At 38.2% G+C, this 13342-nt stretch overlaps 1 protein-coding gene across 2 annotated transcripts in view; it reads left to right on the top strand.

Annotated features, from left to right (window-relative positions):
- The first annotated feature begins 4717 nt into the window (after positions 1–4717).
- The window catches only part of ncam1a (neural cell adhesion molecule 1a), a 241725-nt gene continuing 233100 nt past the window's right edge, over positions 4718–13342 (top strand). For both annotated transcript variants that reach the window (XM_081391322.1, XM_081391323.1), the window contains exon 1: positions 4718–4893. In XM_081391322.1, coding sequence (XP_081247448.1) covers positions 4842–4893 — 52 coding nt within the window. In that variant the 5' untranslated portion in view covers positions 4718–4841. The remainder of the gene's footprint in view (positions 4894–13342) is intronic.

The raw sequence follows: 13342 nt of genomic DNA, 5'->3' as shown, positions 1-13342 counted from the left end.
TTTGCTTCCTTGCCACTGTTGCCTTGGCTTTTGACTTACTTAGTTGTGGACGTTTAATATTAAACTATAATATTGATCTGCCTTACTTCAATTTTCTTCTAGAAACAAACTTTGTTGTATTATTTTCATGTTATCACTGTGAAGCTGCTTTGACATAATCTGTATTGTAAAAAGCGCTATATAAATTAAGGTGACTTGACTTGACTTGACTTGCAAGTATAATGATGTTGTCACATGCTACGTCTTCACAAGTTAGTGTTAGACTTTAAAGGGGGGAGGGGGGGGGAAATGCTCATTTTCACTCAATCTCCTGTTAATCTTGAGTACCTATAGAGTAGTATTGCATCCTTCATATCTCCAAAAAGTCTTTAGTTTTATTATATTTATAAAAGAAAGATAGGCTGTACCGAGTCTTTCCGGAAAAAACGAGCGGCTGGAGGCGGGCCGTGTGGGCGGAGCTAAAGCTGTGCTAACGCGCTGAGCTAACAACACACAGAGACATTTGAGGCAGTTTTACTCACCGCCCGGTTCCAACGCACGACCGCGAACCTTTATCATTGTGACTGCTCGATCCTTAAGCATTAGACGATCTGCAAATCCGTCGATCTGGGCTTTGTTTATAAAACAAGCATCCTCGAAATGCAGGGAACAAACAGTCTTGCACAACCTCCGTTGATGCTCTGGAAAAAAAAACTCCATCCACTGGTCCCTTAACGCCGGGTTCTTTGGGAATCTGTGCAGGGCTGTCTTGCCCTGGCAACCAAAAACCCCATTCTTTGGTGACACTGACTTCCCTAAAGCCGAGCATAGCGCTTTGATGGGCGTACTGCTTTCGCTCTCTCGCTCTGGTCTACGGTTGCGCACGCGCCCGCGTCCTTCCGGAGAAGTGCCCTTAGGACCCGTATAAGGAAATTCCGCTACATCTGACGTCACACATGCCCACACTCGAAAAAAACTTTCCGAAACTTGTGACAAACCGGAAGGAGCATTTTTGGAACAGAAATACTCCTTCAAACGTACAATTTAATTTTTGAAACTTTGTCCATGTTTAGCATGGGAATCCAACTCTTTAACAGTGTAAAAAACTCAGTATACATGAAATAGCATTTCACCCCCTCTTTAAAGCAGATTCACTTCTTTATGCTGAACAAAAAACAAAATGAGATGAGCACATTGTTTTATGGACTGTGATGTAAGTGATGTTACACAAATGGATTTAGGAACATGCATAAAATCCATCCATCTGTCCGTCCGTCTGTCTTTCTGACCATAAATATATCTGTCCGTCTATCTATAGTTAAGAAAAAAAAAATTCTTGTAAATAGTTTCTATTTTGTAAGCCTAATAAATGCTTTGGGTTAGACTACATGTACAGTTATGTATTATAGCATTCGCAATTAATCAAAGCTACATTTAAGTTCTTAGTATCACAAAAATAAAGCTGTGTTTTGCTTGGTGTCATTTGGCACAGCTCAAGCATTTTAACATTAAGCATTTATGATCATACAGGGACTTGGAGCTCATGCCACAATGGTTTAGTGCATTATTACATGTGTAATTTAGCAGTTCAGAGTAATTAGATGAGCCAGAATATAATGCCTTGCCCCCATCTGCTCGACAGCCTGATAACTTCAGTGCTTAACTCATTTGCCTATGAGTTGGAACTGAAGTATACATATGTTTTCAAGAGCACTGAAATCTGTTACCAGCAACTTTCTGCACAATGATGATGTTTACAAGGATTTTTATTGGTTATGAATAAATGCTTTTATTGACATGAATGAGAATTAGAAGGCTATATGCCTGTGATGGAAGGCATGATTAGAAAATAATTTGTTCTGTACAAGGCTAAACTTTGATTATGCTCAAGTCTATTCAGCTGGTGGGCCATTGTACTTAAGACTCAAGGCCTTGTTAGCTCTGAGAGATGAGCAAATATTGAGAGAAACAAAAGTAGGGCCATCATTCATTACCAGCCCCTCAGTAGCTCTCTACTACTGGCTCTCATCTTGAAACGTCCCCTGCAGGCTGTGCCTTCAAACACCATGTTCCTTGTTTATTGAGAAAGGGACAAGTTTGAAATGACAAACAGAGGGGAACAAATAGGATCTCATAAAAGCGCAGTGATTAATCTTTACATCTGTGTTAGAGAACAAAATAAATCGAGCAATGACTTGACGGAGAGAGGCACAAGGAAGTGCATCTGTCAGTCTTATGTCCTGAGCATAGTGGAATCAGTCTCAGGATTAAGCGTGCTATTCAAATATATTGTGAATACTCAGACAGTTTCATTGCCTGTCTTTAAACTACTATTAGCTATAAATAAACAGTATACATAGTTCACAGCCTCTTCCAGTGAATGAGATTTGAGGTTAATGAGATTTTCTTTGGGTAGTGGTTTGTTAAATGTCACATTAAGGAATAAGACACGCACATGTATTAGGTGAGCATGCTGTTTTTGTTCTTTATTTCAGTATCAGAATGTACAAAATACGGATCAAGTACATCAAATAAAAATACAAATAAAAATAAATAAAAGGAGAGATGAACTGAGATGAAGTACGATGGTTATTCAACAAATATCTATTTGTCTGTCTGTCTGTCTGTTGTCCATCCACCCGTCTGTCCATACAGTAAATATCTTTCTACTTCTCCATCTATCTCTCCTTCTATCTCTCTGTCTATCTGTCTGTCATCCATCCACCCATCTGTCTGTCTATAAATATTGATCTACCTCTACCCCATCTATCTATCTATCTATCTATCTATCTATCTATCTATCTATCTATCTATCTATCTATCTATCTATCTATCTATCTATCTATCTATCTGTCTGTCTGTCTGTCTGTCTGTCTGTCTGTCTGTCTGTCTGTCTGTCTGTCCGTCCGTCCGTCCGTCCGTCCGTCCGTCCACTCAATATGTTTAAATAACTCAATAACATTAGCCTCTTATGCTTAAAGTATACGTTTATTTGATCAAATATACAGTAAGAACCATAATATTGTGAACTATTAATGAGTTCTAAGAAAAAAGTTTATTCCTGTGATGGCAAAGCTGTATTTTCAGCAGCAATTCCTCCAGTCTTCAGTGTCACATGATCCTTCAAAAATCATTCTAATATGCTAAATTGCCTTTTCCTCTCTGGGTAGTTCTGAAAATGTTGATTCCCCGTCATTAGAGGAACTGTACATCAAAGTGAAGTATAAACAGTATGTTTATTTTCTTAAAAACTGCCCTTAATGAGACGTTCTGAAGTTTAAAACATAAACAAATTTTTCCACTGAAGAGCTGTAAACTCGGGCTGCCGTTTTCCTCCCCCATCACTCTCTGTGATAAAAGAGGCTAACTATGTCTGCATTTTTCTCTTTTCTGTAGCGTGGAGATGGGCAATTTAAGTTCCCTATCCTTAAAAGCCTCATTCCATAGTGTATGTTGATCCACCATAGCAGTGTGTGGAAGAATTTGCAATGCTTTCACCTCGGCGGATAGAATTCTGATTGAAAACGGAGATGGAGGAGCCCTCTTCTCTCTAACCTCTGACAGTTCATGGAATGCAGTTTCACACTCGGCTACAAATTACTGAGACAAGTCTGAAACAATGCTCTCCTCATGCAACTCCTGTCTTGTCTGTAGGGAATTATTGTTATTGACCTTTTCACGGGACAAAATCAGGGCATTGGCAAATCACAAACCATCTATCTTTACTTTCACCTCTATCACCAAAAAGAGATCTGAAACCAACAATAAGAACATTGTTGAGTCTTTAGATTTCTCCAGACTCATTTATTCACATAAATAAATAAATAAATAAATAAATAAAGAAATAAATAAATAAATAAAGCAAAGTCAAATGAGATTAAATATTAAACCAAAATAAAGAAAAATAAATTTAGTTAGCCATTGTTTTTTAATTGGCTTCATTAAATTATATAATATTGTATTAATTATTTAAATATAAGCCTACTGTTAATTTTCTTAAGATTCTACTGCCCAGATTTCTTCAAAATATTTTCTTTTATGTTTTACATAAATAAGAAAGTCGTATGGGTTTGTAACAACTTGAGTAAATTATGACAGAATTTCCTTTTTTTAATTTTTGGGTGAACTATCTCTATATTTTCACTATCAGAATTTAATAAAGTTTAAGCACCAGCTTAAAAGAAATTTGTTAAACTTTCACGCAATATTTTGTACGTAGGTTATTTTTTGAACGTGAGCTATTTTTTTATTATTCTTATAAAAAACAAAATGCAGTATATGCAGCAAATCAAATTTAAGAGCGAAATAGGTTGCATTCTATTTTTTGACCTATTTTTTTCTTGTTGCAGTTGCTTGAGGACGCTTAATAAGTGAACATATTGCGATTAAAAATAGTACTACCATACAGCATCACACATTCGCTCATTATCTCATTAAATGAGTCTGGTTAAGGGAAACAAATCCCGCATTTGAATACCGGTAACCATTGTCAAGTTTATAAGAATTCTTAATCCAAATAACCCCGGCAGTCCATGTCGAGATTTCCAAGCGCACCATCTGCTGTTTGTGATTTGCAGCGGCACCACACCGAACCAAGTGCGCGCACTAGTTTATGCCTGTGTATCCTATCCAGTGCGCTCCATACGCTCGCGCCGGCGGATGAATTCGTGTTGCGTGTGCTGCGGCTCTTGTCACTCATTCGCTGTGCCGCTCGGAGCGCATTCTGTGTCAACGGCTGAGGACCAATTCATGATATCACAGCAACCTGAAACAGGGACAAAGCATCGTAGTCATTTAGATAATTACTGAACCAAACTCTCCTTACATATTCTACACGGAGCCTACCTTTGGAAGAGATTGCAATGCTTCAGATAAGGGATCTCATTTGGACACTGCTTTTCTTTGGTTATGCAGGTAAGATGCACTTGTTTCAGTTGCACTGTTAGACTGTATCCTTTCGCATCCTTGTTTCCCCCGCTATCCCGGCGCGTTGTCTCCACAGCACATAACAGTTATAGTGCGCGTAAGGATGAGGATGCAAGGTAGTTCGCGCTGGTTCTTTCAGTGATACAGCTTTACGAACTGCCTCGGTTTATATCTAGCAAGCCGTCCGTTTCATAAAACAAACTCTGTTATTATCATCCCTGCCAAACTGGTACATGTTTCCAAACTGGCTCCAGTTATGTGGGAAATGAAGTCTCGCATCTCTGCTTAAAAAGAATAATACTTTTAAGGGGTGATTCTTGACATCCTAAGTGCGCGGAATCGTGTCGTTTTTATGGTTGTGTGGTGTGGACATTACTGCGCACTGGCTCCTTTGAGATTTGTGTTGGGGAGACAGAAAAAAACAACCAGCTGGTGCGTTGTGTAAACATATCACCATCAACCCGTCACAATGGCCGTTCGAAGTTTATTGTTTGGTATTTTAATGTGTGTTTGTGTGTTAATCCGTGTGTTTATATTCGGGATGGTCGCGGTGGTGCTAAGAGCGCTCGTGTTAACTTGAGCGACTTGAACATCTCTGCATTACCCTTGCATGAGTATCCTCGTTATTAGAGTTCGATACAAACATTTTGAAAATTATGTTACTGATTCACCCTCAAGTTGTTCAATACCTGATTACTTTCTTCAATGGAACCATAAGGAGATATGAGGCAGAGTAACAGTCTCACTATTCAAGCTTAATTGTATGGAAAAAGATGCAATGTATAGTCACAAACATTTTTCCTAACCTCCCCTTTTGTGTCATACTGCAGAAAGTAAGTAGCCTAAATCAAGCGGGTTTGGAATAACATGAGGATGAATAAATGGTTGAACTGTCCCTTTAAAGACTGAAGTTACACTTCTCATGCACGTATAATGAAATATCCAGGCTGTATAAGCAGGCCAGGCAACCAATTACAAAACCAAGTGAAAGTTTAATTTATGAGTGCATGCATAAAGAAGAATGAAAATCTGTTAATGATTTGAAAGCATTGATGATCATTTCCAGCCAATCAGACACTATGGCTTGGGCGGGAATGAATTATATTGTCACCCCTCCCCCTTCCCTCCTCCCCCAACCTCCCCCTCTCTTTCTCATGGCAAAACAGAAGCTTTACTTGGCATTATGCATAGATATTTGCAGTATGCACAGCATTTAAAAATAATAACGTGGCAGTCATTAATCATACTATTTGCCCAGATGTTTATTGACATCATCAACAACAACAACATTCAGTACCTACAAAGTGCAGTGGTTTTATGACAGATATGGAATATATATTTTACAATATAGTTTAATAATGGACAATGTAAGTCCATAATATATTTAGTCAAGTGCATGGTGAAATGGAATGGGGTTTTGCAGTTGTAGCCATTAGTGTTATGAGTGTTTATGATTTGTATGCATGATGCACAGGGATGATGTTATGTTTCAGTCGGTGGTCCTGTCCCACTGGTTGCCCTTTTGTCATGGCAGGACTTCACAAACCTCGCAGCAGGTTTGAGGTTCCTCCTAGCAGCTGTGGGACTTTGTCCTGGTGTGTTTGGCGTGTTATAGAAGGTGTCCCTAATTTGTGTGTAATTAGGGCAGGATGTTAAATAGTGCAGTTCTGTACATGGTTGTACTCTCCTGTGTCCTATTTGAAGAATGATTGAGTTTATGAATTTACCATTAATGTCTAGTGTGTTTTACTTTTATTTACTGTACAGTTATAGTGTTGGGAGCATGTGTGGGTTTAAACAGTGCTGTTTTGAGGTGTAACGGTACTGAACACCTGCATCTGTCATTCATTTTTTTTCTTTCCCTCTACACCACTCCTTATCTTTACATATCACTAAGGGATTGTTGTAGTGTAGACTAGAGGCACATACTGTTGGATGGTGCTGACATGTTGATGTTGACAGAGAGCTGTTTGTGTGTGCTGACTACAGATAAATATCCATAAACCCACATCACAAATAACTGTTTCTTCAGGCTGTGCTTCCTTCAACATATTAAAAGTATAAAGAGCCAAATAGGGAGTCTTAAAACGTCAGCCTCTGAAGTACTTTAAAAATAAATAAATTAAGTTTGGTGAGCTTTAAATATTGCACATGCCCCTGACCTCAAGAGGAGGGCAAAGTAGAAGATTAGTTAACACTTGAAGAAAAATAAAGAAACAATTGCAAGATGGTGAACATCTGGAACTCCTCCTTCTGTGGCAAGTTCAAAGCTAGTATGAAAGTACTGGGAGAGATTAAAATTACTCTGCTCCTCACTCTCCATCTTTTGGCTGAGTTACAGTAACCATAAGGAATATATATATATATACTGTATATATATATATATATATATACTGTATATATATATATATAGTGGTTCACAGGCATACCGTAATTAAATAAACTGATTTCAACTCAAGGACTGAATGATGATTTGTTATATAATTCATTTAACACTACTCTTAAAAGTCTTATTAAAATTGACCAGATATTGTATCTCCATGGGTAGGGGTCCACCTCTGAACCTCTCCTCTGAGAAAAAAAGTCCTTCTGTATGGACATTACAGGGTGAATTGTATAGTGGTATTGCTTTACTAAGATTAAGGCCAATGAAAACATAAGCGTCAAATCAGAGCTGAAAGGAATTGTGGTCTGGTACAAAGATTTGCCCCCATGCTGTAGGATCTCTGGATGTTTCTTCATTTAAAACATTAGGTTTTTTTTATTCTTTCATTCTATACTGTTCACACTGTGACTCCTCGTTGTAAAATGTATTAATTGTATTCTGCGCAAGCTGACTGAAATCCAATCATCACAAATGTTCTCCAGTTGTTTTCTATTTTTTTGCTGTTTGATAAAGATGGGCAGTCTATGCATATTAATCACTCTCTGAAAGGGGCTCAGACTGATTTGCATTGTGTAAGCTCCGAAGGCGTCCTGTAGAGTGTTGGAGGGAAAAAAAGAAAAAAAAGGAGGGAAATGAGTTTGGTTTTGTCATGCTGAAAAGCCACCCCCTGATCCCTGCAGCCCATCTCTGAAAGGATTTCTCCTAATTCAAGTAGAAGGGCCTCCTAAAGTCGCAGGCTGAGAGGAAACTTCGTGGAGTGTAAACATTGTCTTACACCCCCCACATTTACCAGAAACACAACTTTTTGCCGCTCTTACTGTCTGCCTTGCTCGCTCTAGTTGAATTGTGGAACGTTTAAGTGTGTCATTTCTATACCACTAATGGCACCAAACAGAACTGTAAAAATAATTACTCTTTTCACACAACATACCCAACACTCTGCCCATCTGCTATTTCACAAACAAGTACACGCCCAAAACTCACTGCATTGGATGAGTCAATAAATACATTTAAATTCATTAAATGCATAAATTATAATCGAGCTACAGTAAGTTTTTGCATTGTTGAGACTAGACGTGCCGGTATAGGGTACAGTAATATGATATATCATGATAATGAACATGCATGATATTATTATCATGGGCACTTCAAAATACAGTGAACAATCCCATCAACTGGTTAAAACGACACTGCTGTATTATGCGTCATAGAGGCATTCACACTCTGATGTAAACAAGTGTAACAGAGGCCAGCTAGTAAGAGCTGTGCAGGTAAACCTCACTCCCCTGGCCTCAAGAGGCGCACTAGCGACTGACGCTAGAGACTGCAGACTTTAGCATCCTTGTTAACGCTCCAGGCTCCTATGCCGGAGAAGCCGGTTTGAGTCCCGCTCGTAGTGGGGCGAGTAGAACTGGAGGGCTTACACTGGTGCCGTGACCTGAATGGGGGTGAGGTTTAGGGGGGTGAGTGTAAAGAAGGCCAGCTAGTAAGAGCTGTGCTGGTAAACCTCACTCTCCTGGGCTCAAGAGGCACACTAATGACTGATGTTAGAGTCTGCAGTCTTTAGCATCTTTGCTAGCGCACACGCCTTTCATGACGGAAACATTGGTTTGAGTCCCACTCGGAGCGAGGCGAGTAGAACCGGAGGGGTTACACTGGTGCCGTGACCCGGATGGGAGTGAGGTTTACGGGGGTAAGTGTAACAGAGGCTAGCTCGTAAGAGCTTTATGAGTAAACCTCACTTCCCTGGCATCCAGAGGTGCACTAGTGACTGATGCTAGAGTCTGCAGTCTTTAGCATCCTTGTTAGCGTGCCCGCCGCAAATGCGCCGGTTCGAGTCCTGCTCGGAGCAGGGCGAGGGGTTACTCAAGCCCAACACGGATGAGAAGTGGTGGAACAAGTGAAGGAGACGTGCTGAATGAAAATGCACATTCAGTTTCTGAAAGTTATGGAACAGCAGACATGCAGCAACTTGTAACTTGTTTCAATATCATGATAATACCGTATACCGTGAAAGCTTCAGCAATTATCGCAACATGAAAATTCGAGCCTGGTTGAGACATGGTTGAATTTTGAAGCATTAAATACAGAACTAAAGTCCCCAGCCAGAACTGAGTGCCCATGAGCAAAGATGACTAGCTGAGAAACTGACATTGAGATGAATGGGAACGCTAAGCAAGCATGTTCAAACAAACAGATTGCAGTTCTGTTTGGTGTCTTCAGGGGTGCAGAAATTACACCCTTCACCTTTAAGGTGAAGCTTGAAAATCCTTTAATCCCATTGAATGACTCATCTGTTATGATGTAATGCGTAGCAAGGGTCATGACATCATCGAAAGGTGACTGTGTTATAATATAGACTGCTGTATTTGAATGCACCGCTGTTGGTTCTTTTGCATGATGCATTATTTTTGATTGCTAGAATTTTAGTCTTGTAAAAATTATATTTGTAATATAATATCATGCATTTTGCTGAACTTTAAACATGGTCTAGCTGTTCTGTAGGCTTTTGTAATGGTAATAACATTCAGATGTTGCTGCCCAGAGACGTTCGTATCTAAGATTCAACTTTATTGTACCCCACTTCAAGGAATTTGGAGTAGGTTTCCGGTTAAAACCACCAAAAACAAAGTATGCGCATACTTTGAGTTCCTTACCACACTGTGTTCAAACAAGAGCACTTTCACAAGGTTACAGTTTCCATCTATTTGCAGTAAGCAGAAGAATGATAGGATTATTTTCACAGCTTTATCCATTCACAGTCAACAACTTTAGTGAATTTCAAGATGAGATGTTGTAAAAGTTTTGTTCTAATTTTGTTATGCCAAATTAATGCAAAAAGCAAATCTTCAAAATGTCGGGATATCAGAATGATTTCTGAAGGATCATGTGCTGCTAAAGACTAGAGTAATGATGCTGAAAAATCAGTTTTTCCATCACAGGAATAAATTACATTTCAACATATTTAAATAGAAAACTGTTATTTTAAATTGTAATAACCAACCCCAAACATTTGAACGGTATAGATTACAATGCAAGAGAATATTGTGATGTAGTGCATCACAATGGTTAAGCAGTCTATGTGGTTTTCATAAGCAGTCTATGTGGTTTTTATTTTTCTGGGGAAAAAATACAGTAAAATAATAAAATCACTATGACACTACTCACATGAATTCAAGTGTTCTTTGTGGGATTTTGAAAACTGATTTTTAACTGATGTAAATAATGAATCGCTTGCCTGTGAGTTCATCTTCAAAAAAGAACATTCTGGAAACCCTACAAGCACTGGCCTAAATATAAAGAATAATAACCTGAGAAGAGACAAAAGAGAGAGTGCAGGGGGGGTTGGAGGCCGAGAGCAAATACACAGTATAAACACAGTAACTTTGAATTATAGACATGGCTTGAAGTCCAAATAAAGCGGCGTGATATGAATATTTTTAGCACTTTTCGGTCTTAATCTTCATTTGAAATCTAAAAATATCCTCCTTCTCACTGTGTTTCCTGTCCGGTTGAGTGTTTTAAGTTTGGACAAGGCTGCTTGTATGTCTCCCACTGCTTATCAAACGCAGTATTGCATCTGATTCTGCCACAGGCGTGCTGATGTAATCAGATCAGACAAACCTGATTCTAATTTAAACTGCAGAGATTTTACAGCCTTCAGACGTATACTTTACTCACAGACCACCATTCATTGCAAATGTGTACGGCATTCTAGTGGTACTGTACCCGCTCTCATTACTAATCGATGTTCCCGAGCTCTAAACTACATGCATCCACATATTTTCTCTCATAGGCATCAACACAGTGAAAATGATGGGATAGCTGATGAATCCACATGGAAAAGAGCATTCTGGTCTCCTGGGCATGTTGCAAGAAAATACCATATTTCAAGCACAAATATTTTCTGCCAAGATGCTTTTTTTGAAAGTTGTGGTCAGTTTATTGGCAAGCTTGATCCAATGCATTGTTGCCCAGCATGACAGTTTTCTCGAGGGGGGATGAATCTGCGTTCTCTCAGCTGTGTGAAACCTCTGTGTGTTTTGACTTTTAATTTGCATGTTTTTATCCATAAATCTAGTCACAGATTGCAAATGTAGTAAAACATGGCCTTGACATTTGATTTGCTACTTGTATGAAATCGTAGAAAGAGACTCGGGGCATTCAGAGTGGTTCCACTGTGCAGTAATTCATTTCCTGCCAACAGTTTCCCAGTACAAAGCCATGTGGCTGTTGACATAATCAATTGCTCCCATAGTAGGCAATTCAGTTGAATATGGAGAGTCTGATGTCGCCACTGTGATTGCCTCCTCACCTTTGATTGCTTTTCCTGTGCTTTCGTTGTTCTAGTCATCCGTCTCTCCTTTCACCTGAATCAAAGTGGTCCTGCTTCAATACCGCTGTTGGGGAAGCTGCTTTGAAACTGTAGTTGGCCAAGCTATAAGCAACACATTATTTAAGATAGTTAACCTACAGTCAAGACACCCTTTTAGAAAAGTAGATAACTATACTAGGTAAGGGGAGACACGGCAGGCAAAAACATCGTTTTTTTTTTTTTCACTGGTCAATTTTGAGATTTTGGGCTATTTGTCTTCAATAACATGTCTTCTTCCAGACTTGTGGTGAAATAAGTCCAAAATACACATTTAGGTTTTTATTTTACTACACTCTGCCTATTTGCGTCTGTGGATTTCCCCTAAATTCAACAAAAGTTGGCGTTCTAAATCAACATGCTGCTCCACGATACGCTGTCTGCACCCTGTCATCACATATACCATTGGAAAGCTCTCTCTCCCCTGTACAATGTTGTCGAATCCAAATATGGTCATTTCCTTTTTTATCAGCAACCAATCTTGAAAGTACAATGGGGCATTTAACTCTAAAAGCGAAATATCATAGGCTGATGTCAATTTCTGACAATGTGATTCCGTTTGTGTGTGTTTTTGACTGGGGTTCTGTTAAGTTGAAGGCCATAAATACTGTGTTATAAGTTTTGATGTGGTTTGTACTTTGTATTGTTGTTGCTAATGATTTGTTAATATATTGTGTCTGTAAATAGTTGTTTCCACTAAAAAAGTGGGAAAATTGGTTTAATAGTTGTAACAGTTTAACTGTAAATATTTGTTTCCACTAAAAAGTGTCAAAATGTTTTTTTTATCATACTCTGAGCCAGAAATCTCCACTTCAGCAGCACTTACATACACCAAACTTTCCAGTTGTAGGTTTTTACATAGGGGTTTGTTCATATATCATTCATATTCTGATATATACAACATTTTATACCTAAAAATGGGGCGAAATTTTTTTTCTTATGGCTGTTGACAGTTTTTTTTTCTGATAAATGGAGTGATAAAAAAAAGACATCCAAAATCCTCTCTGTAAAAACCTTTGACTCTAATATGTCAACAAAATGAAACAAGAATTTTGAATTTTTATCCAATGTTCAGATTTCTCTTCTGGAAATATAGCCTATGCAAATTAGTTAATATTTAATTAGATAATACCTAATTTGCTTATTTAAACATAAATATTCTAAAAACTTGTAATACAAAAGATATTAGTCTTAATGTCAGTAATCAACTAGGGAAGTTTCATGCTGATATCTATTAGTTATTTTTCTTTTCCTATTCATCTGGGGTGTCTCCCCTTATAAAAAAGTAGGCAATATTTACATTCGTTCAGACATGAACTGGTCCCGTTTTTATGTGCATAGCAAAATATGCATTAAAATAATGTGCTTATTTATATTTATATGCACAGTTAAATTCAATATATAAATTAAATTACTCTTAATTTATCGAACTAAATCATAAATATAAAAGTATAAAAGTATCATTTAGAATTTATACAATAAAAGTAGTATTTGGTATACTGTACATTAGCTACATTATGGGCTCAAATTAATCTGTGATTCATGTATTGAACCAGTTCATTTCTGAACGAATCAATGAATCACAATGAATCAGTGACATGAGTGAAAGAGGACCGCTCAGAAGAGATGTTATTGACTGTATTTCCTTACAATAGAGCAGTGACAATTTAAAAGTATAG

Source organism: Scardinius erythrophthalmus (genome assembly GCF_964197995.2).
Source record: "Scardinius erythrophthalmus genome assembly, chromosome: 17".
In the NCBI taxonomy this organism is placed as follows: Eukaryota; Metazoa; Chordata; class Actinopteri; order Cypriniformes; family Leuciscidae; genus Scardinius; species Scardinius erythrophthalmus.
Note: the sequence above shows the minus strand (reverse complement) of the source record. Positions and strands in the feature narration are given on the sequence as shown.